Source organism: Entelurus aequoreus, linkage group LG01 (assembly GCF_033978785.1).
Source record: "Entelurus aequoreus isolate RoL-2023_Sb linkage group LG01, RoL_Eaeq_v1.1, whole genome shotgun sequence".
NCBI lineage: Eukaryota > Metazoa > Chordata > Actinopteri > Syngnathiformes > Syngnathidae > Entelurus > Entelurus aequoreus.
Window position 1 is genome coordinate 9353940 of NC_084731.1, and position 27635 is coordinate 9381574.

General features: G+C 39.7%; 2 protein-coding genes across 3 annotated transcripts in view; one reads left to right on the top strand and one right to left on the bottom strand.

The window, feature by feature from the left end:
- Nucleotides 1-963: 963 nt before the first annotated feature.
- Nucleotides 964-27635, top strand: part of LOC133647991 (aryl hydrocarbon receptor-like) — a 36019-nt gene continuing 9347 nt past the window's right edge. Inside the window, exons 1-7 of the mRNA XM_062043762.1 lie at nt 964-991; nt 3057-3169; nt 14005-14094; nt 15942-16065; nt 22223-22353; nt 24351-24553; nt 24630-24739. Of these exons, the coding sequence (XP_061899746.1) occupies nt 3143-3169; nt 14005-14094; nt 15942-16065; nt 22223-22353; nt 24351-24553; nt 24630-24739 (685 nt within the window). The 5' untranslated portion in view covers nt 964-991; nt 3057-3142. The remainder of the gene's footprint in view (nt 992-3056; nt 3170-14004; nt 14095-15941; nt 16066-22222; nt 22354-24350; nt 24554-24629; nt 24740-27635) is intronic.
- LOC133647934 (uncharacterized) lies at nt 11038-13803 on the bottom strand. Of its 2 annotated transcripts, XM_062043705.1 has the most exons (5): nt 13177-13803; nt 12991-13122; nt 11737-11908; nt 11428-11580; nt 11038-11150 (listed from the first exon to the last, which is right to left on the bottom strand). In XM_062043705.1, exons 1-5 carry the CDS (start codon nt 13541-13543, stop codon nt 11108-11110), a joined length of 867 nt encoding a protein of 288 aa, XP_061899689.1. In that variant the 5' UTR covers nt 13544-13803; the 3' UTR covers nt 11038-11107. The 2 variants fall into 2 exon arrangements, with proteins under 2 accessions (XP_061899689.1, XP_061899683.1); XM_062043699.1 differs by having other exon boundaries at nt 12991-13803.

Genomic DNA, 27635 nt, shown 5'->3' on the forward strand with positions numbered 1-27635 from the left:
TATATGTACATATTGCATCATTATGCCTCATTTGTAGCTATATTTGAGGTCATTTGGTTTCCTTTAAGTCATCTTAATTCAATTTATATCTCATGACACACTATCTGTATGTAATATGGCTTTTAATTTTTTGCGGCTCCAGACAGATTTGTTTTTGTATTTTTGGTCCAATATGGCTCTTTCAACATTTTGAGTTGCCGACCCCTGGTATAGAACAACGTCGATAAAGTTCGCAACTTTTGGTCTCTGATAAAAAAAAAACCTTGCCCCTACCGGAAGTAGCGTGACATGGTCAGTTGTTCACTCCCTCATATTTTCCTATTGTTTTCAACGCAGCTAGAGCTATTTGGACCATTAGCCCATTAATTTGAGCGAGGATGAAAGATTCGTGGACGAGGAACGTTAGAGTGACGGACTAGAATGCAGTGAAATACATATTTTTTTTCGCTCTGACCGTAACTTAGGTACAAGCTGGCTCATTGGATTCCACACTCTCTCCTTTTTCTATTGTGGATCACGGATTTGTATTTTAAACCACCTGGGATACTATATCCTCTTGAAAATGAGAGTCGAGAACGCGAAATGGACATTCAGTGCCTTTTATCTCCACGACAATACATCAGCGAAACGCTTTAGCTACGAGCTAACGTGATAGCATCGTGCTTTAACTGCATATAGAAACAAAAAAAATAAACCCCTGACTGGAAGGATAGATAGAAAATCAACAATACTATTAAACCGTGGACATGTAACTACACGGTTAATGCTTTCCAGGCTGGCGAAGGTTAACAATGCTGTGCTAACGACGCCATTGAAGCCTACTTAGCAACCGGACCTCACAGAGCTATGCTAAAAACATTAGCTCTCCACCTACGCCAGCCAGCCTTCATCTGCTCATCAACACCCGTGCTCACCTGCGTTCCAGCGATCGACGGAAGGACGAAGGACTTCACCCGATGCGTTTGGCGGCCCAGAGACGTAGGAAGTCAAGGTGAGGTCGCCGACTAGCGCGTCTGCTCTCCAACAAAGTCCTCCTGGTTGTGTTGCTGTAGTCCGCTGCTAATACACAGATCCCACCTACAACTTTCTTCTTTGCAGCCTTCATTGTTCATTAAACAAATTGCAAAAGATGTCCAGAATACTGTGGAATTATGAAATGAAAACAGAGCTTTTTGTATAGGATTCTACGGGGTGCCATTATTTCCGTTTAACTGACTACGTCACGCGCATACGTCATCATACCGCGACGTTTCCCGGGAAATTTAAAATGTCACTTTATAAGTTAACCCGGCCGTATTGGCATGTGTTGCAATGTTAAGATTTCATCATTGATATATAAACTATCAGACTGCGTGGTCGCTAGTAGTGGCTTTCAGTAGGCCTTTAAGAAACTGTGCTGTACAAGAAAGTGTAATAGATTAGTAATAATAGATAGATGTAATAGATTAGTTACGTCGGGGTCGCCTAGTTTTGCGGGGGTCGTTTCCCCAAGATGCGGATGGACGTCCGGGAGAAGCATGTAGGTGAGAGTAGGGTTGTAAGGTATACCGGTACTAGTATAGTATCGCGGTACTAATGAATCGGAAACGGTACTATACCCTGTTTGAAAAGTACCGGTTCGTCATATTTTTTTTTTAACGGGCATGACGGCGCGTCGTCATCACGTCGTGACATTGCTGGTTTTACGAGCAGAGGAGCATGTTCGGCAGCACACAGGAATTTTTTTATCCTCACAAAATTGTTTTTGTTTTTGTTTTAAATGTTTTATATTATATTCATAAACTAAGGAAATACGTCCCTGGACACATGAGAACTTAAATTATGCCCAATGTATGACCCTGTAACTACTTGGTATCGGATCAATACTTAAATGTGTGGTATCATCCAAAACTAATGTAAAGTATCAAACAACAGAAGAATAAGTGATTATTACATTTTAACGGAAGTGTAGATAGAACATGTGGTAACAGAAAAAAAGCAGATATTAACAGTAATTGAACAAGTAGATTAATAATAAATTTTTACAGGTTGTCCTTTATCATTTTGACAAAAAAATAGAGTGATAAATGACACAATATGTTACTGCATACTTCAGTAGACTAATTAGGAGCCTTTGTTTGTTTACTTACTACTAAAAGACAAGTTGTCTAGTATGTTCACTATTTTATTTAAGGACAAATTGTTTTTTGATTGCAATAATGAACATATGTTTAATGTACCCTAAGATTTTTTGTTTAAAGAAAGCAAATAATGCAATTTTTTTGTGACCCCCTTTGTTTTACCATGAATTGATTACCGGTAATTGATTAACGTGGACCCCGACTGAAACAAGTTGAAAAACTTATTCGGGTGTTACCATTTAGTGGTCTATTGTACGGAATATGTCCTGTACTGTGCAATCTACTAATACAAGTTTCAATCAATCAATCAATTTAGAAAAGTATCGTAAAGTTTTGATAAGTATCGAAACACATTTTGTTACCGTTACCAGTACCTAAATATTGGTATCAAGACAACCCTAGGTGAGAGCGAGAGGATTTATTTCCATAGTCGAGCCAAAATACAAAGTGGTGCCGATGGCCCGGGAAGCTACGGTAAAGCGTAGCAAAAAGACTAGCCTAAACAGGAACAGGAAGCAAATAGAGCCAATCGCCGCGTGTTGCGAAATAAAACTGCCAGGCAGAGTGTGGCGAGAGGCAGGAGTAAATAGTTCTCTGATTAGTGACCGGGAGCAGGTGAGCGTCCCGACTACTAATCGGAGGCAGGTGACAATAATCAGCACCCATGGCAACAAGGAACACAAAAAAACAGCGGTGCTGAAACAGAACTAAACAACTAAGGGAATCTCAAACTAAACTACCGGATCATGACGATAAAAGTGGAACCTCTGTTCAAGTCTCTGGAACAGCAAGAATTTGGGTGTTCCTTAGCTATCTCCTGCTTAAAGCTACATGATGTATTTTCCGGTATCCCTGGATGAAGTCATTGTGACCTCCGCATTTAATCGTCTCGACTAATTATCCATCATCCTTCCCCTTCTCTTGGTCCTTCTCCAGTGGCGTCGAAAAGATATCCGCCCAATGGTGTAAGTAAGAGTACGGACCACCATGACGAAGAGGTGCCGGAACAGACAACAAGCTGTATGTCTGAAGGGGAACTGCTGCTTCAGGTAAATAAGTTTCAGTATTTACAATCGCTGTGCAGGGATCATAAGTTAATTCAACTTTGTGTGCATATGTATATGTACCATGGTTGTTACTATTATAACTCAAAAACAAAACATTCTGGAGGGCTGCAGTTTGGATCGAAGTAATGAACAACTTGGGGGAAGAGTTTGGGTGTTTATTATTGTGAAAAGTTTAAAATCGGAAGACTTTATAGCCTACTTTAGAACCCTAGTACTCAGCCTTGATGGCAGTCAGTGCTCTACCAGATGTTCTTGTTGATCAAAGTTTTGATCAAGGAAAAAGTAGGTCCCATGACAGCAAAGCTTCCTACTTTCAACTGCTCGCCCCAGTTAGTTGGATCTTCTGGTCCCCAGGAAAAGTCAGAGGAGACAAAGCAATGCAAGATGATGGACGAGAAAGAAGTTAAATGGCGCCTAATGCTAATGATTGACACTATAACCGGTTCACAGAAGAAGACGTGAAAACATGGCAAAACGGGAAAAATATACAATTGACTTTGTACTCTAATCGCTAGACATCGCGGACACAAGGAAAGAGATAAAGGAGATATGACAAAATGATGGCAAAACAGATTGCAGGATGAAAAAGAAGCTAACTCAGGAGTTCACAAAATGGAATGCAGATCTGAAGGAGATAATAAAGTAGATATCAGTGACACGGAAGAACGAGTGGCCTGCAGACCTGCAGCGAAACGGGGTGTTCTAGGACTGGCTTCGAGATCAGCGACAGTTGCGTAGATGGACCACCTGGGCCTGATTATCTAATCACCTGTCGCTCTGTTAAAAGGCAGCATCCGGGGAGGAGAGAGGAGTTGGTGGTGGAGTTGGAGTGAGAGACAGAGACAGAGACAGCCAGAGACAATTGCTGAAAAGCACAGGAGAGACTGAAAGATTGCAGAATAAAACAGTGTTTGAAACCCTGAAACGAAGATGTCATGTCAGTGCTTGGTGGACCGAGGAACCCTGAGGAGGGAAACTTCCACAGAGTGATATACAGGGAAAGAAGAGGTAAAGGAGTGAAACAAATGGTAAAAGAGGACAAAAGACGTGTCAGTTACAGGGAAAGAAGAGTGATATGTTGTCAGAACAACAATGTAGTGGAGGAGTTCAGTGAGAGGAAACAACAGCAAAATAAATACACTTGGCATTCTTTAAGAATAGGAAAGTGGACAGCGAAAATAGAGCTTTCAACCCAGAATGGACGGAGCCATTTATGTTTATTCTTTCCTCTGGAAGTACAAAATAACATCCATTTTAAGTGTCAATGTGAAATGCCGCTATAAGATAAAGCACAATGTATTTGACCAAACATGCACACCCATGTATGCTAAGAAGCAGCATGGGGGCCCCATGCGATCACCCAAATCTGGAACCTGTGGTAAAACTAACCCAGGAGTGTCCAAAGTGCGACCCGGGGGTAATTTTAGGCACAGACTTCATCCCGGGGCAGTAGAATTTACTTAGAATTTACACCTCCCCCACCAAAAGACTGCGCACCCAACCCAAACCCGCACAATAACACCACTACCCAAACAACCGAGAAACAGCACCCACACCAGACAAGAGGCCAGAAATAAATACAAATTAAAAAAAAAATAATAATTTTTTTTAAATATAATAATTATTATAAATTAATAAAAGCCTCGCACCTTCCGCGACCCATTCATTTTGATTGATTAATTGAAACTTTTATTAGTAGATTGCACAGTACAGTACATATTCCGTACAACTGACCACTAAATGGTAACACCCCAATAAGTTTTTCAACTTGTTTAAGTCGGGGTCCACGTTAATCAATTCATGCATGTGTATGAGGTAATAATTCAAACTCAAGCTCAATTGTTGTCTTTAAAAGTCACTGAAGAAAAACCTTGTATATTGATTGATTGATTGATTGAGACTTTTATTAGTAGGTTGCACAGTGAAGTACATATTCCGTACAATTGACCACTAAATGGTAACACCCGAATAAGTTTTTCAGCTTCTTTAAGTCGGGGTCCACTTAAATTGATTCATGATACAGATATATACTATCATATATACTATCATCATAATACAGTCATCACACAAGATAATCACATTGAATTATTTACATTATTTACAATCAGGAGTGTGGAGGGGGGGGTAGGATATGGACATCAAGTAGTGGACAGAGAGAGAGAGAGAGAGAGAGAGAGAGAGAGAGAGAGAGAGAGAGAGAGATCAGAAGGCATAAGAAAAAGTATCTGCATTTGATTGTTTACATTTGATTATTAGCAATCCGGGGAGGGTGTTAGTTTAGGGTTGTAGCTGCCTGGAGGTGAACTTTTATTGCGGTTTTGAAGGAGGATAGAGATGCCCTTTCTTTTATACCTGTTGGGAGCGCATTCCACATTGATGTGGCATAGAAAGAGAATGAGTTAAGACCTTTGTTAGTTCGGAATCTGGGTTTAACGTGGTTAGTGGAGCTCCCCCTAGTGTTGTGGTTATGGCGGTTATTTACGTTAAGGAAGTAGTTTGACATGTACTTCGGTATCAGGGAGGTGTAGCGGATTTTATAGACTAGGCTCAGTGCAAGTTGTTTAACTCTGTCCTCCACCTTGAGCCAGCCCACTTTGGAGAAGTGGGTAGGAGTGAGGTGGGATCTGGGGTGGAGGTCTAGAAGTAACCTGACTAGCTTGTTCTGGGATGTTTGGAGTTTAGATTTGAGGGTTTTGGAGGTGTTAGGGTACCAGGAGGTGCATGCGTAATCGAAAAAGGGTTGAACGAGAGTTCCCGCCAGAATCCTCAAGGTGCTTTTGTTGACCAGATAGGAGATTCTGTAGAGAAATCTCGTTCGTTGGTTAACCTTTTTGATTACCTTGGTTGCCATTTTATCACAGGAAAGGTTAGCCTCTAGAATGGAACCTATTACTTCGATGGAATATAATTCAATATAATATAATATAACTCAACCCTGGAAACAGATCAGTTCAAATAAATCACTCGGGGCCCAAAAGTAATATGGCATTCGTGCCAAAGTAGTACTACAACTCTGCAGAAGGTTCATGCACGATGTATTTTGTTGTCCAATACAAAACGCTTGTCTCCAAATTTGGTGTTTTTCTTTTATCCAAAACAAATGGCACAAAACTGCTACATAGACGGTGAGCTGACATGAGAAAAAGTGCCTAGAAAATGAATTTCGCTCCCACGTCTAAGCACAACTTGTTCAATGCATTTTTGCATAGATAATACCCTTCTGGACTTTGGGTTAAAAGTTCAGAACATGATACCTAGCCAAATTTTGTCACAAGCCAGAAATGTATATAGAGGTAAATCACAAAAAACGAAAATCTTGTGCTGCAGTTTTGGCTTGTAAAATATGTCTTATTCATTTTGGCAACACAAAATCTTTCTCAAATATCATAAATACATATACCTAACATCTGAAACAAATATTGGTGCCTTAGTATACTCATATGTGAATTTAGATCATGAAATGTAGCAAATTTCTTAAAAAACGATTCAACTGAAGTGATTTGCCCCAGCACAATGAAGCACACACTTATTAAATTTAGCTAAAAGCTTATGTATCATACATTAAAAAAATGTCACAACCTTCTATGTAATCAAAGGTACAAAAGAAGTAACACACCGTGGCCAAAAGTGGCTTAAAATCTAGCAAAATATTACCATGCACCCCAAAACTGGAATAAGGCAAAAATGGACAAGATTAAAATAGATGCAGTAAAGGCCCAAATTGGTATAAAATATGATAAATATTTATTAAAGTAGCAAATTGTTTCACAGCATGTGTCATTTATACCCCCCCCCCCCCACACACACACACACACACAAACACACACAAAAGACCAAAACAAATTTGAAAAAAAAGGTAATACAGACATTATTTAAGCTTTACCGTTAAAATGGCAGTGTGGCATCTCGATAATCAAACATCTTGATAAAGAAACAAAAGTGGCAAATTTTACATGGTGACATGGTGCGTAATTACTCATCAATATCACTTTCATCTGTGTCATCATCCCATGCACCTCTTTCTTCTGTTTCCTTTGAAACATTTCCACAGTTCTGGCAGTGACATAAATCAGTACAAGACATTTTTGCAGACATACATGAACATCTTTCTGTTTCACATTTGCTTGTCTTGCAACCACAGTGGACTACCTGCAGCACACTATCTGGGGCAGGATTTCTAGTCATCCATCTTACTGTTAACTCCCCATCCTCAATGTACCATCCATTGCCAATGGGTGAAGGGGCACACATCATACCAGTCAGGGAATGTCGCATTACTGCTGCTTGGTAGTTTACCCTTTTGCAGTGTTGGTGGAGGGCATCACTTGTTGGGGGAATGGACAGTTCTGGCAAAGCTGACGATGCCATACAGAATGCTTTGTATCTTGCATCGTTCACGTCTTTGGCAGATGCCTGTCCATACAGGTGGCACACATATTTGCTCAGTGTTTTGAACGTAGACTGGTCAAGGTTAAAACTGCTGCCCAGATTTGAGAACGCAGTCAGGTATTCGTCTTTCTGACAAGCAAGAGAAAATGTCTTCCTTTTGCCCTTGCCATGAAAGGCACTGGTCGAGTCACAACCTGTGAAGGTATGGATGCCAATGAGTGCAGAACAAACACTGTTGCCAAGAGCTGCTGCCACCTTAGCCACGTCTATGATCCTCGTTCTGTTGCCTACTCCCGTGAAAAAATACAAGCTACACTGTAAAGCTCTTTGAAGACTTACAGCAATCACTGCCACATCAGTGTCAGGGCTTTTGATGACAACAGTTTGATGTTCTTGTGCAGCATGCTGTGCATGTAAAAACACCCTAGTGTCACATTCCTCATGGTCACATGTCAGTTCGTGAACAGCACTGACAGTTTGTGAACCCTCTTTCACAGTAACACAGTGACACAGTTCTCCATGTGCTATGTACAAGCTGAAGTCCCTGCCCAAAATGGTGAGATCAGCATCTCGCCATGCAACAAAGAGGAATTCTGCCAGTGCTGCTTTGTTGGTCCCATTAGATAGAAACTTTTTCCACTGTGTGGGTGCCTTCTGATCCCGTCCATAGATCTGCACCTGTTGTGTACCACCCTCAGCTCTCCGTGACCGCTCTAGGTTTTTAATACTGATTTCTGGATACTGGTCAATGACAAAGTCTATCCTTGTACACTTGTGCTGCAGAGCTATCTTGACCACGTACTGGAGTAAGTTGTCAGCCAACTCTCCAAAGGTAGCTGGTTTGGAATGCATGGCTTGAATGACTGCCATGCCATCGAAGAGAATAGCTCCATCTGACGGAACTTGCTGAACTAAGCAGTCTTTGTCTTTGTTCTCCAATATATTCATCAAGGCAGATTTGTCTGTTTTAGCAAGTGACCCATCAGTACTGGCTAAGGGATATGAAACCGTTCCCAAGGAGTAGGACAGAATTTGCCTCAGGTCTACCTTTCTACTTTGACCAATAATGAGTAGCCTGGAGAAAAGTTTCTTGTCTGCACGCAGAATGACATCTTTGGCTGCTGCAGATTTTGTCTTTGTTTTTGCCTGGTCACTAAAGGTCTTCAGTTTTTGAGCCTTGATGGGGGCAAAAATGTCGACTGATTTTGTTAACAGTCTTTGGTCAATAAAGACTTTGACAGCTTCTTCCCCCCTTTCTGGTGCTGCAAGCAAATCCTTCTTGACCCCTTCAGATGCTACTGTCCCTGAGCTAAGACAAACAATGCCATCTTGGTGTAAGTCAAATGGGTTCAGCATGGAATCAATGGTGGAACTTATTCTGGTCACAGCTTCTTCATCGGCATGAATCCGTGAGCGGTCTAGATCTTTTCGCCTTCGTGTTTCTGGGGATTTTCCAGACATTGACTCACATTGTCTAGCTATGGCAGCTCGTTCATGTTGTGACAATATCCAGCGAGACACTGCAGCCCTATTTAGAGTTATTCCTGTCCAGCCACCCTTTGTCTTTGAATCTCTGTTGCATGTTTGCTCAATAGCCTGGTCACAAGCAATGGAGGCAAATCCATGGGCACTTTGACGTTGAACAGTCCACTGACCTTTCACACTGAGGTCTTTGTGACAAGAAGGGTGTGTTATAGGCAAGTTGACCATTTCCATCCAGTATGTAGGCAAATACCTAGCATAGTTTACACGATCATAAGCAAAAAACCATGCCATCATCAAGCGCACTGTTGACAGGTGAAGCTGCCAGTCTGATTCTCGTGTAGCTCTCACAAACAGAAGGAGTATTTGCACCATGTCAATGTAAGAACTCCAGAAAGCAAACGTTGGGTTTTCGGCAGTTCTCTTTTCCACAAAGAGAGCATACTTTGAACACATTTGGTCAAATTTCTGGTTTGCACACAAAACATCCACTGTTCTGTCTGGGAATGTGTCTTTGATTTCACTGATGACAGCCATGCACTCATCTCTCCCCGCTGGTGTCAAAGAGTCTAAGAATGTGCTGAATCTGGCACGTTGCAGGCTCTCATACATAAGTTTCTGTGCCCTCATGCTGCGGTTGTAATGATGACCACTGATCACACCATTGATGGAACCTGGGGCAACAACTTCAGACTCAATGAGTATGTCTTGCAGTCCTGCATCACCAAACCTTTTTCCTATAATCCCTAGGAAAGACATGCAAGTATGAAACTCACCAAGTCTAATCACAAGGCGTTTTGTCAATTCCTGGTCCTTCCAGCGGATTTGCTGAGCTTTGGCATATATAGCCTGGTCAAAAACTACCACTACATGGTCCAGTGCTAGCTGATCAGCAATTTCAACACTTCGCTTCAAAATCGTGTTAACTGTTGACATCTCCGTCGGTGAAGCCTCAATGACTGGAAGATAATACAGTGCTGACTTTGGCAGAGTGGCCCCACTTTGGAGCAGTGTATGGAAACCTGTCCAGCTTGGCACTGTGCATGCTTCAGCATCTGTGTACTTTACTGAAACATATGCCAGTTCAGTTTTGGCAGCAGATACAGTGTTCAACCTGTATGTTTCTGCATCCAATGGAACACTTCCATGGTGACTCAAGTTCTGTGGCCCGTGTCTTTTAGACTGTTGGTAGTGTTCTACGGGGTAGCTAGGAGGTGGTTTGAATGATTTAACTGCCTTCTGTAGTGGCTGTCTCTCTGTTCTCGACACAGTTTCAGTGACAGAACTTTGGAGCATAATGCCATTTGTGTGGTGAGTAGTTCCATGACCTGACAGTGTCTCCTCCCCAAAATCAATGTTGTCCCACACCAGTATTGTGGGTGCCTTCTGTGCGAATCCCTTGGGTATTTTGTTTCTACCCTCTAAAAGTTGTAGCTGAGCAAGGCTAGTGTCAAGACTGACAACTGTGTCCCGTGAAGCACAATGTCCTAACCTATTCAGCAGTGACAGAACATTTGATGAACCTGTTAAATGGCGAACAGTTAGACCAAGACACAATGACTTGGGTGTCTGCTTTCGACCTTTAGATGCCAGATACACAATGTCTTGACAAAGAGAGATAACCTTTAGATTCACATCATCAGGAACATCAACATAACAGGCTAGTGTTGGCTCTTCTGTTGCACCTATAATCCAGGCAATGAAGTTGTACAGTTCAACAGGCACAACAGATTTAGCTTCAGATACATTTAAATCCTCTGCTGTGGGAGGCCACGGGCATTTCATACCGGGAGAGTCACTTAGAAGGCGCTTCAATATCAGCCCTGCACTGTAAAGTGTCCTTGTGTTCTCCGTGGTATTCTGACCAGCTGTTGTACTAGCCGTGTGTTCACTGTCACTTTCAGCTTGGCTTTCAGCTTGGCTCACCTCAGTTGACTCGGTAGTTGATGGTGATGTGCCTGATGGCAGAGGTACCCTGTCTGCTAACGATAATGTCTCAACAAAAACCATTTCAGAGACGTTGCGCTGGGGAGGGCAGTGGAAAACCAGCTAGGGGAAATCACGGACCAACCTTCTTTTCAGTTTATCCCTCCTGAAACATAAAGTTAAAGGGAAATATGAGCACATTACACACAGACACACAGACACAGACACAGACACACACACACACACACACACACACACACACACACACACACACACACACACACACACACACACACACACACACACACACACACACACACACACACACATCAATGATAATCAAATTACTTTAAACATACTCTCATAGCCTTTATGGGGAGAGACTAAATCTATAAATAATAAACTTTTCAGTATGAATATTTTATTATTTTTGTTTCAGTTACCTGTAGCCTGAAGCATCAAGATCTTCGTGCTTCTTAACGGTGTCCACGAACAACTTCCTTAGCTTGTCCATTCTCAGCACCTCTTTGTCAATTATAATCCTTTGACGGATCACTTGGTCACAGAAGAGGTTGTAGCTGTCAGCAAAGGGTTGTCTGAAAACACACACACACACACACACACTTAACATGTGCAAAGAGTCATGCTTTCAAAGCTGTATCTTAAGCAAAACTAAATATAAGCTGCATGTTGTTGAAATTTTTTTTACTTTTTAAATGTGAGCAAAATGACAGTACAGTGTAATTACTCACATTTCTTCATCTCTGGTTGCAGTGTGCGTTGCTGTAGACAGTGACAAGAACCTGGTGTACTGTCTGTAACAGGTCCTATGGTACCGGACCTCTATAGCAACACAGTCTTTGTCGTTGATGTGCAGAAGAATGGCAGCATCTTTCTTAATCTCAGCTGCCTTCAGCAACTGGCCTTTAAAAGAAAAATAATTAGAATAAGCTTTATTGGCAAAATCAGAGATTTACAAGTAAAAAAGTGTGTGTGTGTGTGTGTGTCTTGAGTGGGGGGTTGGAGAGGTATTTATGACCCTGTGATTTACGACTCTGTGATGTGAGCTGCTGAACTCCCAGCTAAACATTCCAAGATTCAAGATATCTATTGTCATATGCACAGATAAACAGACAGTCACACTGCACAATGAAAAGCTTATTTTGCTGGTCCCCCTTGCAAATTCACAAAATATAAATATAAATATAAACTTAAGCTAAATAAAGAATCACAGAATATAAAAATTAAACAAGAATAAACTTAAACTATATTGCACACTTACAATAAACTTACTAAAAATGTAAATGCTAAGGATGTTTAATACTAATAAATATAATAAAATAAAATAAGAAACAAAAATAAAGAAATAAGATAAAGTAAATTAAAGTGTGGATCTTACAACAGATCTATAGTGGGCATGAGTAGACAGAAGCAGTATTGCACATTCAGTTCACAGTGAAGATGATAATGGATGATATGACAATGATGATGTATAAAGTGCACTATGCATTCTTCAATTATTGTAGCAGCAGTGGAGGTGACATGAAGTCACAGCAGGGATGTGGGTAGTGGTCACAGTTCAGTCAGTTCAGGGATGAGGGGTGAGGTGTGAAGGTGTGCGGGGGGAGGGGTGGGGGTTGTGATGTGTAAATCAGTCCAGGGGTGTGTGTGTGTGTGTGTGTGTGTGTGGGGGGGGAGAGAGAGATTGGGGCTGTGGTGTGAAGGTATATGGGGGGATGGGTGGGGCCTCCTTTTCTAGGCCAGTGGTTCTCAAACTTTTAAATTCCAAGGTCTCCCCTTAACTCTGACAGTGTATAAATGGTCCATTTGGTTATTACAAAGTAACAACACATTCTTTCAATCCTACGCTATGTACTGTAACATTATTACTATAGATTCACACACGTGTGTGTGTGTGTGTGTGTGTGTGTGTGTGTGTGTGTGTGTGTGTGTGTGTGTGTGTGTGTGTGTGTGTGTGTGTGTGTGTGTGTGTGTGTGTCACATACCTGCCGACACGGTTTCTGCTTGTGTGAGTTGATCCCTCTGGCGTTTTCCTCCCACACGAGTGTACTTTTCCACTTTTTGACAAATTATACAGATGGCTGGCAGGACGGGGCCGGCAGAAGCAACGGGCAAACCTGAACGAGATCGAAGTTTCTTTCGGGGAGTTTCAGACGTGCCTGCTGACTGACCTGCGGCTGCAGATGGTTCTCCCACCGCCCGTGCGGTCCTTTTCTCGGCATAAAACAATGCAGATTTATCTGTAAAACGTCGGTAGCATGTTGCGTGAAACCCAGCGTCGTCAGGAATAGCGTCAAAATCTACATCCGAGCAATGTTTATAGATTTCTGCCAGATGCTTGTTCTGGTCTTGCAGACAAAGCCACTGTTTTAAATAGTTTCTGTATGTGTCCCACCGTGTCCGAGTGAAGTGCTGGACGTCCTCATTGTTCACAGATGAAAGATGCATATAGCATCTTTTATTTTCCTCTTTACGCACTTTTTTTCTAACTTTTGAGGTCTTTCGTTCCTCTTCACTCTCGGATGTTGTCGTCGCCATAGCAGGTATGTTGTTAGAATAAAGCTGCTACCTGATTGGTCCATGTGACCAAAACCGCGCCACTCCCCACTAGATATCACTGCGCCTCACTGAAAAATAGTACCGGCTTTCAACACCGATTACACAAAATGGGCTAGGTGTCAATTTCCGAACTTTTGGTATCTTACTTACTACCAGTAAATCTATTTTATGAAGTAAAAATGATGTTGTGCCGTTGGTGTGGGAGCGAAACTGAACGATATGAGCCTTGACCACAGGCACTAACATGCTTGCTACACTGTAAGAGTATTTCAAAACATGACATACTGTCAATTATCACTAAATACACCGTTAATTAAATCTGGGAATGCTTTTTTTTGTCCTTGTTCTGATGGCCCTCAGAACCTGAGTGTGAAAGGAGCTAGTATGTCATTTTAGACATGCTGTCCTTCATGTTATCAACTGTGTTGTTGTCTCAACAGGCTTTGAGTGGGTTTGTCCTGGTGATCACGTCTGAGGGAATCATCTTTTACTGTTCTCAAAGCATCCAGGATTACCTTGGCTTTCATCAGGTACAAGCCCGCCACTATCTGCTGACATCTCAGTGTGTAGGCCTATATCGTTTTGACCCAAATATGAGATGTAATTTTTGTCCCTAAGTAACAGTCTGAAAATGACTAATTGGAATTGGAATCATGAGGTTTATATATTCAAACCATGCCGCTTATGAGCACGTCCGCAGAGTACTCATTCCACACACAGGGTAATGAATAAAATGATTAAATATGAAATAAGGTTATACAATAATATTAATTATAATATTATAATAATATGATTTGTAAAATATTCAAAACAGGATAATAAAAAAAAAAAGTTTTTCTTAAATACTGTTTAGCTGCACAGTATTGTCAGTAAAAATGTCAGGGTATCTTTGAAATGCATAGGAGCTTCTTTGAGGAGAAGCTACATGTTAGTTTTTGTTTAATGTTAAGCCAAGAAAATCATTACATTTTAAGCCTTTAATTTTGACCACATACTCACAGGCACTAAAATTAAACTGAATAGTTTAAAAAAATAATCGCATTCTGATATTGTTTTGATAAATGCTGGGAGTAGAAAACCATTTACACCATAACCAAAGTCTGTTGTTGGGCCCTTCCGTTCTCTGACAGCAAAACACATTAATTAGCCTAAAAACGTCCTACATGGAAAACTGCATTCTTTTAAGATGATTTTGTTATATTTTTTTTATATGTCAGCAGTTTTAGGCTACTGCGTTCTGTACATAATAGTAAGGCATATTAGACAAATTTGTAAAGCTTTGTGAGGAGCAGGACTACAGATTTGTATTATAATACCGTGCATGTGTTTGATTGAAATACAGTATTTGGAAGGGAAGAAAACCTTGGAATAAATATTTGATATGTATGGTTATTGGCACATGTTCATAATGAATGAAGTTAAATTTGCTGTGTTGTATATAGCTGGTCTTGTCATCCCCGTCCGGACCTGAAGACGACTTGGTGGTGTGAATAGACCAAATATGACGCCAGTGAGGAAACGTTGAACAAAACGGGTTTATTTGATCAAGCGAGTCCTCACAATTACAGTTGCTGCAGCAAACCTGTAGGAGGAGGAGAATAACTTTTACATAAAGACACTTGCTCTTTCTGGTTTTAGCCTTGGGGCAGGACAGTTTGGAGAACGCCTAGTTTTTTTGTACAATTGCTGACAACATCCGTGCGTTGTCACTTTGTTTAATTGAGTCAGGTGACCGCAGACCCCTGATCTCTTTTCCTACCGGTGAGGTCTCCTACCAGATGCCGTTAATGTGTTTACACTTCCTCCTAAAATACAACCGCTGCTTTCCTTAAAGTTTTCCATTGTCCGGGCAAAAGCAATCTTCTCTGGATGATCTTTGTTTGACATCTGAACCTGAAAGGGCTTCTTCCTGAATGCAATAATCCCCTAACAGATTATGTGACCAAGCACAAACGCATGCTAGTTTACTATCGGATAAGAAATTTGTACACGTTATAATTTACAGACACCTCATATTTCCCCCCTCCGAGGCGGTTTAACATCTGGTTAAAATGTCTGGCCCAGTTGAATTTTCAGTACAGAGATGTACAGTAAATGTCCTGGCTTGCTGTATAAAGGAAATTTATATGGTCTTTCATTTGATTCACTTTCTCCAAAATGGACCAAAACAGAGTATACTCGGAACTACGCCCTGACAAAGCACACAACCACAAACTGCAACTGTAAATTTTGCAACACTAAACCAAACCCTTTAGGGGGGAAAACGTGCAAACTTTAAGTATTACTTGACCAACCGTTATGTAGGGACACACCTAACTTCAAACACTGTGAAGTTGGAGTAGAACTAAAGTACGACCTTTTTGTGTTTTCCTGTCAGACGGATGTGATGCACCAGAATGTGTTTGAGCTGATCCACACAGAGGACCAGCAAGAGTTCAGACAGAATCTGCACTGGGAGCACGACCCACCCAGCACTGGATCCCCTTTGGATGCTGTGGCAGGTGTGGTAGCAGCCATTTGATGCTTTGTCTTATTTTTTCCAGTGAATTACTCCTCCTAGTCTATAACAAGCTCAGGACCTGCAAGTTGTTTTTATTTTGCATTCATTGGTAGGGTTGGGTATCGTTTGAATTCGAACGATTCTGATTCCGATTCCGGTTCTTTGTTTCGATTCCGATTCCTGGCGATTCTCGATTCCGATTCTTTTAAGAGGCAGGGTCAAAAAAAAGTTTAGGATATTTTAAATGAGCTAGCTCACCTACAGTCTTTCTGAATGAAATAGTCTGACATTCTCCATCAATTTTAATTCTATTAACTTTTTATGAACTTTACTATAAATTCCTCACAGAGCTGTTTTCAACTAGAATATAAATATCAAATCTATGAACTTGAATATAAATATTATAAATTATGAATACATTTTCCCAGGGGTACACTTTCCTCAAGAGAGCTTTATTTTTGAAAACCTCATGAAAACACATTTACACATAAGTGTATGATGCTGCAGGAAACCTCATGAAAACACATTTACACATAAGTGTATGATGCTGCAGGAAACCTCATGAAAACACCTTTACACATAAGTGTATGATGCTGCAGGAAACCTCATGAAAACACATTTACACATAAGTGTATGATGCTGCAGGAAGCCTGATGAAAACACATTTACACATAAGTGTATGATCCTGCAGGAAACCTCATGAAAACACCTTTACACATAAGTGTATGATGCTGCAGGAAACCTCATGAAAACACATTTACACATAAGTGTATGATGCTGCAGGAAACCTCATGAAAACACATTTACACATAAGTGTATGATGCTGCAGGAAACCTCATGAAAACACCTTTACACATAAGTGTATGATGCTGCAGGAAGCCTCATGAAAACACATTTACACATAAGTGTATGATCCTGCAGGAAACCTCATGAAAACACCTTTACACATAAGTGTATGATGCTGCAGGAAACCTCATGAAAACACATTTACACACACAAGTGTATGATGCTGCAGGTACTTAAAAATGTTACCGTGCTCCCACTGATGGGCTAACCTGGTGCAGAAAAGCAAATAAACAATAAGAAACAACTTGCAAAACCCAGTCCAGATTAGCAGCAGGTACAGTATAAAATCAGAGACAGTTCTTGTTTAGGAAAATGACCATATCCACTTCTCAGGCAGGATGCGTGAGCGTTCTGGACAGATAGTGTCTCCTGCTGTGGAAAATACACGTTCGCTGGGTGTGGAAGAAGCTTGAACGCATAAATAGGAGAAAGCGAGATCTGACAGCAAAGGATAAGTCTTTTGTTGGTTCCACCGGACCACCACCATGCAGCAGGGTCGTCAGACATAAGTATCGGTGGAACGTCCTGGTACATCTGCAGCTCTCTCTCCACTCCTTTCTTGATGGACATAGAGCTCTGTTATTTCGCGGTTATTTCTTTTTTTTTGTAAGGCGAAGCCACACTTTCGACCGCCAACGCCCGCTATCCATGCTTGAGCTTGACTGACTCGCTCGCCTATGCTAACACTTCCGGGAGTGGGCGCTTCTTCGTTGGTGTTCAGCGGCTTCTTCTTCCGGTTCGGCGGACATATTTTTTTCCGGTCGGCGGACTAAATTGGCGTGACAGCATCGAAAATAGGAATCGAAATTTAAACTTTTGAACAATTCTGGGAGAATCGGAAACTTAGTCCCGGTTCCAATCGATACTCGATACTCGATACCCAACCCTATTCATTGGGAGGATACTTTAAGCAAACCCTCTGGAAATGCTGCACATGCGAACACACATCCACTTTTAATGTACATTTGTCACTTACAACTAAGGCTGGGCGATATGGCCTTTTTTTAATATCTCAATATTTTTAGGCCATGTCGCGATACACGATATATATCTCGATATTTTGCCTTATCCTTGAATGAACACTTGATGCATATAATCACAGCAGTATGATGATTCTATGTGTCTGCATTAAAACATTCTTCTTCATACTGCATTAATATATGCTACTTTTAAACTTTCATGCAGAGAGGGAAACCACAACTAAGTCAATTGACCAACACAGTATTTATTAAACAGTTATTAAGCGGTGGCACAAACATTCATGTCATTTCCAAAACAGAAAGTGCAAAATTGTCAGAGACATTTTAAAACAAGCTAGTAGTGCACTTTTGTGCATGATGTCACTAAGATGACATATCAAAACAACACTAAATTAAAGTGCACTTTTTGTACAGAACGCCACTACAATAGTTTAAAACAAGTAAAGTGCACTTTTGTGCATGATGTCACACAAGATATTTCAATAACTGTCAAATAAAAATGAGCTGCATAATAGGAAATCAAATAGTGTACGACTGTACGTCCTTTGCTATGTGGTAGGTTCCTGCGGACGTTGTCTCCTTTTGTTAGACTATTTGTTTCATACGGTGTTGTAATTTATGGGTTACAGTGTTTCCCATAAACTGCCAAGATACCTGTGGCGGTGGGGGCGTGGCTATGGGCGTGGTCACCATGACATCATCGAGTAATTTGCGTAATTTACTACAATGATATGATTTTCTCTAAAAAGGCTAAAAAAATGTATACTTACTAATTAATAATAACAGTTTTGTTTTAAACGTCCATCCATCCATCTTACAATATAATTACAACACTTTATGTACATATTTATATACAGATTTGAACAATAAGTTATTCACTGAAATATATTTATTAATTGTGGTTCTTACAAAAAATATATTTTATAAAATATAAAAGCTAAAATGTCTCTTAAAGCTCTGCCCCTTTAATTAGTGCATACTAAATAATTTAACTTTAGCCTACTACTACAACCATATTATTTACCAGCAACATAAAGTGAAACAGAGGCAGAGGTGTCCTGCCACAGTCAGTAACAAATAAACAGAAAACAGTAGTGGTGGTAGATAGACACAGAGCTTCATCAAACATCTGATCCACTGAACAAAGAGCTCCAAAAATCTTGAACTTTAGACTGCCATCAGTTTTACTCCCTACACTTAACCATGTGTTTCCTACTGCCTGCAGACTTTGCACCCTTTGTTATATACACATGTTGTGTTTCTAATATAAATACATTTAATAAAGTCAAATACAAATAAGGCAACAAGAGAAGTATCCTACACTTCTCTTTTGTAAAGTAAATCTGAACAGCCGATATGGGCATCTACATCAAATATATGATTTGCCTGAGAAGCTGGAGAGGACGAAAAATAAAAATTTAAAAAATATAAATAAAAAAATAAATCTATTTGTGGCGGACGTAATTCTTTCGTGGCGGGCCGCCACAAATAAATGAATGTGTGGGAAACACTGGGTTATATAGTTTATGTGTGATGATCATTCATAATTTGCATGCTTGATTTAATTGCTGATAAATTGATCTATTATTATTTACAGCTAAAAAGAGCTAAAAGAGAATTGATTTGATTTATACATGTATTTGATATTGATTATTTGAGAAACACTGACCTTGAATTGAGTTGTTTTCTACTTCATAGCCTAACAAAGGGTTAACTAAAATACTGCATGTTCCACAACGGGTGCATTGTGGTTGTTGAGATTGAGGATTACAAGCCATCGGGTGAATGAATGACAGATAACAAGATATAAGGATCGTTTTGTACCGTTTTGTATGCCATTTTTTTTTGTTATATAAAGTACAATTTTTTTACACATTTTCGACGTCCTGTCCAATTCTTTGATCGTAGTTAATCTACATACGGTGTTGATCTGGAAATGTTTGCCTCGGCATTTTGATAGTGTGGGCATGTGGCATCGAACGGAGATGTTGACATGCGGAGTAAGCACTCTTCATTCTCTAGCGGGTGACTTTTCAAATGATGCTACATATTAGCAGTAATGTTACTTTTTGTAGCAATGCTTTTTCCTAAGGATGTCCGATAATGGCTTTTTGCCGATATTCCGATATTGTCCAACTCTTTAATTACCGATACCGATATCAACCGATACCGATATCAACCGATATATGCAGTCGTGGAATTAACACATTATTATGCCTAATTTGGACAACCATGTATGGTGAAGATAAGGTACTTTAAAAAAAAAATAAAAAAATAAGATAACTAAATTAAAAACATTTTCTTGAATAGAAAAGAAATTAAAACAATATAAAAACAGTTACATAGAAACTAGTAATTAATGAAAATGAGTCAAATTAACTGTTAAAAGTTAGTACTATTAGTGGAGCAGCAGCACGCACAATCATGTGTGCTTACGGACTGTATCCCTTGCAGACTGTATTGATATATATTGATATATAATGTAGGAACCAGAATATTGATAACAGAAAAAAATGGGGGAGGGAGGTTTTTTGGGTTGGTGCACTAATTGTAAGTGTATCTTGTGTTTTTTATGTTGATTTAATAAAAAAAATTTAAAAAAACGATACAGATAATAAAAAAAACGATACCGATAATTTCCGATATTACATTTTAACGCATTTATCGGCAACATAACATACTTTTTCCCCACACATGACGAATTACGGTTGTCTGTTGGACATATTCCCACTTGAAGCCAAACCACCGCCAGACGATGGACCCCCTGCTGTTTTTCTTGGGAATGAATTATTCCTTCATTTGTTACCAGATTGGCACCTTCTTTCTCTCGTATTACCACTCGCACCACAGCTAACTTTAGCCGTGCTGCTACCTCTCTGCTCCGCGAGGGCGTATACGTATGTGACGTAGGCTAGAAGGTGCGCTTGTTGTCTGTGAGAAGGAGAGACGAGAAAGAGTGAGAAGAGCCTGTAGTGCAGGGGTCACCAACCTTTTTGAAAGCAAGAGCTACTTCTTGGGTACTGATTAATGCGAAGGGCTACCAGTTTGATACACACTTCAATAAATTGCCAGAAATAGCCAATTTGCTCAATTTACCTTTAACTATGTTATTATTAATAATTAATGATATTTACACTTAATTGAACGGTTTAAAAGAGGAGAAAACACGAAAAAAAATGACAATTACATTTTGAAACATAGTTTATGTTCAATTTCGACTCTTTAAAATTCAAAATTCAACCGAATAAAAGAAGAGAAAAACTTAAAAAAATAATTTATGGAACATCATTAGTACTTTTTCCTGATTAAGATTAATTTTAGAATTTTGATGACATGTTTTAAATAGGTTAAAATCCAATCTACACTTTGTTAGAGTATATAACAGATTGGACCAAGCTATATTTCTAACAAAGACAGATCATTATTTCTTCTAGATTTTCCAGAACAAATATTTTAAAATAAATTCAAAAGACTTTGAAATAAGATTTAAATTTGATTGTACAGATTTTCTAGATTTGCCAGAATATATTTTTTTAATTTTAATCATAATAAGTTTGAAGAAATATTTCACAAATATTCTTCGTCGAAAAAATAGAAGCTAAAATGAAGAATTAAATTAAAATGTATTTATTATTCTTTACAATAAAAATAAAAAAAATACTTGAACATTGATTTAAATTGTCAGGAAAGAAAAGGAAGGAATTTAAAAGGTAAAAAGGTAAATGTGTTTAAAAATCCTAAAATCATTTTTAAGGTTGTATTTTTTCTCTAAAATTGTCTTTCTGAAAGTTATAAGAAGCAAAGTAAAAAAAAAAAAAAAGAATTTATTTAAACAATTGAAGACCAAGTCTTTAAAATATTTTCTTGGATTTTCAAATTCTATTTGAGTTTTGTCTCTCTTAGAATTAAAAATGTCGGGCAAAGCGAGACCAGCTTGCTAGTAAATAAATACAATTTAAAAAAATAGAGGCAGCTCACTGGTAAGTGCTGCTATTTGAGCTATTTTTAGAACAGGCCAGCGGGCTACTCATCTGGTCCTTACGGGCTACCTGGTGCCCGCGGGCACCGCGTTGGTGACCCCTGCTGTAGTGTAATGCCTGCAGCTAAAAGCAACTGCGTGAGAACGTATACTCGACTATCATGATATAGTCATTTTCTATATCGCACAGAGACAAACCCGCGATATATTGAGTATATTCCATATATCGCCCAGCCCTACTTACAACACAACAGTTGATGCACACACACACACACATACACACACACACACAGGTCAAGGACAGTCTATTTTCAGCGTCAATATATTTTGTGTTGGTATGTTCTTTCCCACAGATGATGAGCCGACTTCTTCCTGCTTGGTGAGCTTCAACTCTGATGAGCTTCCACCCGAAAACTCCTCCGTCTTGGAGAGAAGCTTTGTCTGTCGCTTCCGCTGCCTACTGGACAATTCCACCGGTTTCTTGGTGAGACTTTATGAATAAATGCCACCTTGAGTGTCTTTTAATCAAACCATTTCAGAGGCTTGCAATATTTGTAGTCCTGTTAGGGGTCCTGTAGTATGGTGTGCCACGTCAAAGTCCCTCAGGGATCAGGAGCCACCATTTACTTGTGTGATCCGCTTCAGGACTGCTTCAGGGTCATGGGGAACCGGGCCTTATTGCCCTCATTGCCCAGAGGGGACAAGGGAAAACTTGAATTTCCATGATTAGGAGCTGCCATCAGTAACACCATCAGTACTCACACTTAAACATTTACCTGCAGTTTAGTTTATTGGCAGTGCAGCTGATCAGATTTAGATCATGAAGACTGAAAAACATTGTGAATTTGTCAATCACACCTGCAGAACTATTCATCAATCCCAAGGTGGTCCCCAACCTTTTTGTAGCTGCGGACCGGTCAACGCTTGAAAATGTGTCCCACGGACCCGGGGGTGTTATGGTATTTATTAGGGATGTCCGATAATGGCTTTTTGCCGATATTCCGATATTGTCCAACTCTTTAATTACCGATACCGATATCAACCGATACCGATACTGATATATACAGTTGTGGAATTAACACATTATTATGCCTAATTTGGACAACCAGGTATGGTGAAGATAAGGTCCTTTTTTTTTTAAAATTAATAAAATAAAACAAGATAAATTAATTAAAAACATTTTCTTGAATAAAAAAGAAAGTAAAACAATATCAAATCAGTTACATAGAAACTAGTAATTAATGAAAATTAGTAAAATTAACTGTTAAAGGTTAGTACTATTAGTGGACCAGCAGCACGCACAATCATGTGTGCTTACGGACTGTATCCCTTGCAGACTGTATTGATATATATTGATATATAATGTAGGAACCACAATATTAATAACAGAAGGAAACAACCCTTTTGTGTGAATGAGTGTAAATGGGGGAGGGAGGTTTTTTGGGTTGGTGCACTAATTGTAAGTGTATCTTGTGTTTTTTATGTTGATTTAATAAAAAATAAAAAAAAAAAAAAAAAAAAAGATACCGATACCGATAATAAAAAAAACGATACCGATAATTTCCGATATTACATTTTAAAGCATTTATCGGCCGATAATATCGGCCGGCCGATGTTATCGGACATCTCTAGTATTTTTATTTATTTATTTTTTTTTTGTCATAAAAAAATACAATCATGTGTGCTTACGGACTGTATCCTTGCAGACTGTATAGATCTATATTGATATATAATGTATATATTGTGTTTTTTATGTTGATTTAATAAAAAAAAAAAAAAACAACATTTTTTTTTTAAATTTCTTGTGCGGCCCGGTACCAATCGGTCCACGGACCAGTACAGGGCCGCGGCCCGGTGGTTGGGGACCACTGCTTTACGGGAACTAAGTAAAGTAAACTAAGTAAGAACAGGGTAAAAAAAAAACACAACAAAAACATGTATATTAAATCAGTTAAAAATAAACCTTAATCTAAAAACAATTATGGTAATCTTTAGTGTGGAAGTCTCCGAGTGTGGTGGGTTCTTCTGATGCCGACAGATCTTCTTGAGCCCGGTATACAGGTTGGAGCAAGTCTTTTATTCATCATACACAAGTATGGTTTGCTTTCCAGCAATATATATTCAAAGCTTTTCAGTCCGGCGTGTCTCTGCTCTTGACTCCAACTCCAACTCCAACCACGTGTCTCGCCCCGGCTGCTGCTAATAGAGACGACCGGTAATTAGATAACCGGCCCCAGCTGGGCAATCCACTCACCTGCCGCTGTCTTCGAGGCCGGTCCTTACACATCCCGCTCCGCGGCAGGCCCGGAGCGTTTAAACATAAACGGGTTCCACTATATCACATTTAGTGAGTCATGTGACTAAAGGCAATGCAGCCAAAGAGGTTTCATTAAAAGGCATCAGTTTTTAATACCTGTAGTTACAGTATGATACTTGACGGCAAGAAAATAAGTTAAACTTTTGTCTGCTCAATTGTTTCAGTCATTGAGCATCCAGGGTCGGCTGAAATTCCTTTGTGGTCAGAGCCACCTGCAGTACGGTAAAGAGCGCACCCCGCTACAGCTGGCTTTATTCGCCATTGCCACTCCCCTGCAGCCCCCAGCCATCTTGGAAATCAGAACAAAGAACATGATCTTCAGGACTAAACACAAGCTTGACTTCACTCCTATGGCCTGTGACGCAAAGTGCGTGGTTCTGTGCTCATATTTTCAAGTCTGAAGTCGGGAGATTTTAAGAATCCTGAGTGTGTGTATATTTCAGGGGGAAAATTGTACTTGGCTACACTGAAGCAGAGCTGCGTGTTCGAGGTTCGGGCTACCAGTTCATCCATGCTGCTGACATGTTGTACTGTGCCGAGAACCACGTCAGAAGTAAGTCAAAACCTCTCTAATCGTAATGCAGCCTTGTCACATAAATATCGTAATTTCCGGACTATAAGCCGCACCTGACTATAAGCCGCACCAGCTAAATTTAGGGGAAAATACAGATTGCTCCATATATAAGCCGCACCCGACTATAAGCCGCAGGGGTTTGATGTGTAATTAGCGTAGTATATAGGGGTTCCTGCTACCACGGAGGGGATTGTCGGGACAGAGATGACTGTTTGGGAACGCAAAGCGTCCCATTTATTAACAATAAATCTTTCAATCATTCAATCAAACTGTCACATCTTTGACATGGCGAACAGCATTCGTGCAGAGTACAAATAATACAACGGTGCAAAGTAATACAAAGTGCTCGCCTGTACGTTATCAAAATAACCAGCCTACCGGTATATGAAAAGTCAGTCTTTAATCATTGTGTCATCGTCTTCCTCCTGCGTACTAAAACCACCGAAATCCTCTTCGTCGGTGTCGGAGAAGAACAGGCCGTATATAAGCCGCACCCTTGTATAAGCCGCAGGGACCAGAACGAGGGGAAAAAGTAGCGGCTTATAGTCCGGAAATTACGGTAGTCAGGTATCTGAACCCATTGTTTAATGGAGCACGCAATAAAAGTGGCATATCGAGTCCTAATTTGTCAGATATGTTTGTATATTTATGTATATATATATATATATATATATATATATATATATATATATATATATGTTATATATATATATATATGTTATATATATATAAATATATACAGTAAATGTGTATGTATGTATATATTTATATACATGTGTACCGTATTTTTCGGAGCATAAATCGCTCCGGAGTATAAGTCGCACCGGCCGAAAATGCATAATAAAGAAGAAAAAAAAACATATATAAGTCGCACTGGAGTATAAGTCGCATTTTTTGGGGAAATGTATTTGATAAAACCCAACACCAAGAATAGACATTTGAAAGGCAATTTAAAATAAATAAAGAATAGTGAACAACAGGCTGAATCTATCAACAATATGCTTAATCTTCCTGAACATGTGAAAGATCTGCTAACTTACCATTAGTGGTTGAAGGGAACAAGTGCATTATTAAATCACTATTTATATTGAATAAAAAATTGCACGTCGGCCTGAGGAATTTGTTTGACGTTCAGACTTGTCACTTACAGCTGTGTCGTCAACAATTACACAAACATACAAAAGCAATCCGAGACTAGCAACAAACAATTTGCAGTCATGATGTTCTTATGATCAAATATACAAACAATAATAGCTAACAATAGCTATCCAAATTGCTATCATTAGCTAACAAACAAGGCTAATGCGCGTGTAGGTGTTGCGTACATACGCAGTGTACGCCATTACGTCGTAAAAATCGCAATTGGGTGAGATACAATGCTTGGAAAGTTAGCCCCTTCCGTGCATCTGCATAAAGGTTGTAAACAATCTCTTTAAGTACGAGTACATTAGGTGTAAACGTAGCTATAATTGAGGTATACATTCCCACCGTCATAGGAATGGAACTTGTTCATTGACCACCCTCTCAATATTGATAACCTCTTTTACCTACAAGTACATCTCTCGTAGTGCAGTTTTACACCACTACGAACTACATCCACAATAACTAAAATATTGTGTAAACAAGACCTCCCTAACAACTAAGCACTGCTATCTTTGTAATTAAAGGCCTACTGAAAGCCACTACTAGCGACCACGCAGTCTGATAGTTTATATATCAATGATGAAATCTTAACATTGCAACACATGCCAATACGGCCGGGTTAACTTATAAAGTGACATTTTAAATTTCCCGCCACACTTCCGGTTGAAAAACTCCTTTTGGATATGACTTATGCGCGTGACGTCACAAAATGCACGGAAGTGTTTGGGCCCTATTGGACACAATACACAAAGCTCTGTGTTCTTCGACAAAATTCCACCGTATTCTGGACATCTGTGTTGGTGAATCTTTTGCAATTTGTTTAATGAACAATGGAGGCTGCAAAGAAGAACGTTGTAGGTGGGATCGATCGGTGTATTAGCGGCTAAGTACAATACTTACAGCAACACAACAAGGACTACTTACTACGCCTAGCCGATGCTTGCCGCCAAACCCACGGATGAAGTCCTTCGTCGCGCCGTCGATCGCTGGAACGCAGGTGAGCACGGCTGTTGATGGGAAGATGAGGGCTGGCTGGCGTAGGTGGAGCGCTAATGTTTTTATCATAGTTCTGTGAGTTCCGGCTGCTAAGTTGCTAAATTAGCCTTAGCGTCGTTAGCAACAGCATTGTTAAGCCTTACCAGGCTGAGAATTTTTAACCGTGTAGTTACATGTACATGGTTTAATAGTATTTTTGCTCTTCTGTCTATCCTTCCAGTCAGGGGTTTATTTATTTTGTTTCTATCCTCATTTGAGAACGATGCTAGCACGTTTGCTCAGTAGCTAAGTGTGTCACCGATGTATTGTCTTGGAGATAAAAGTCACTTTAAATGTCCATTTCGCGTGCTCGACTCTCATTTTCAAGAGGATATAGTATCCGAGGTGGTTTAAAATACAAATCGGTGATACACAATAGAAAAAGGAGAGAGTACATAGTTCTGTGAGTTCCGGTTGCTAAGTTGCTAAATTAGCCTTAGCGTCGTTAGCAACAGCATTGTTAAGCCTTATCAGGCTGAGAATTTTTAACCGTGTAGTTACATGTACATGGTTTAATAGTATTTTTGCTCTTCTGTCTATCCTTCCAGTCAGGGGTTTATTTATTTTGTTTCTATCTTCATTTGAGAACGATGCTAGCACGTTAGCTCAGTAGCTAAGTGTGTCACCGATGTATTGTCTTGGAGATAAAAGTCACTTTAAATGTCCATTTGGCGTGCTCGACTCTCATTTTCAAGAG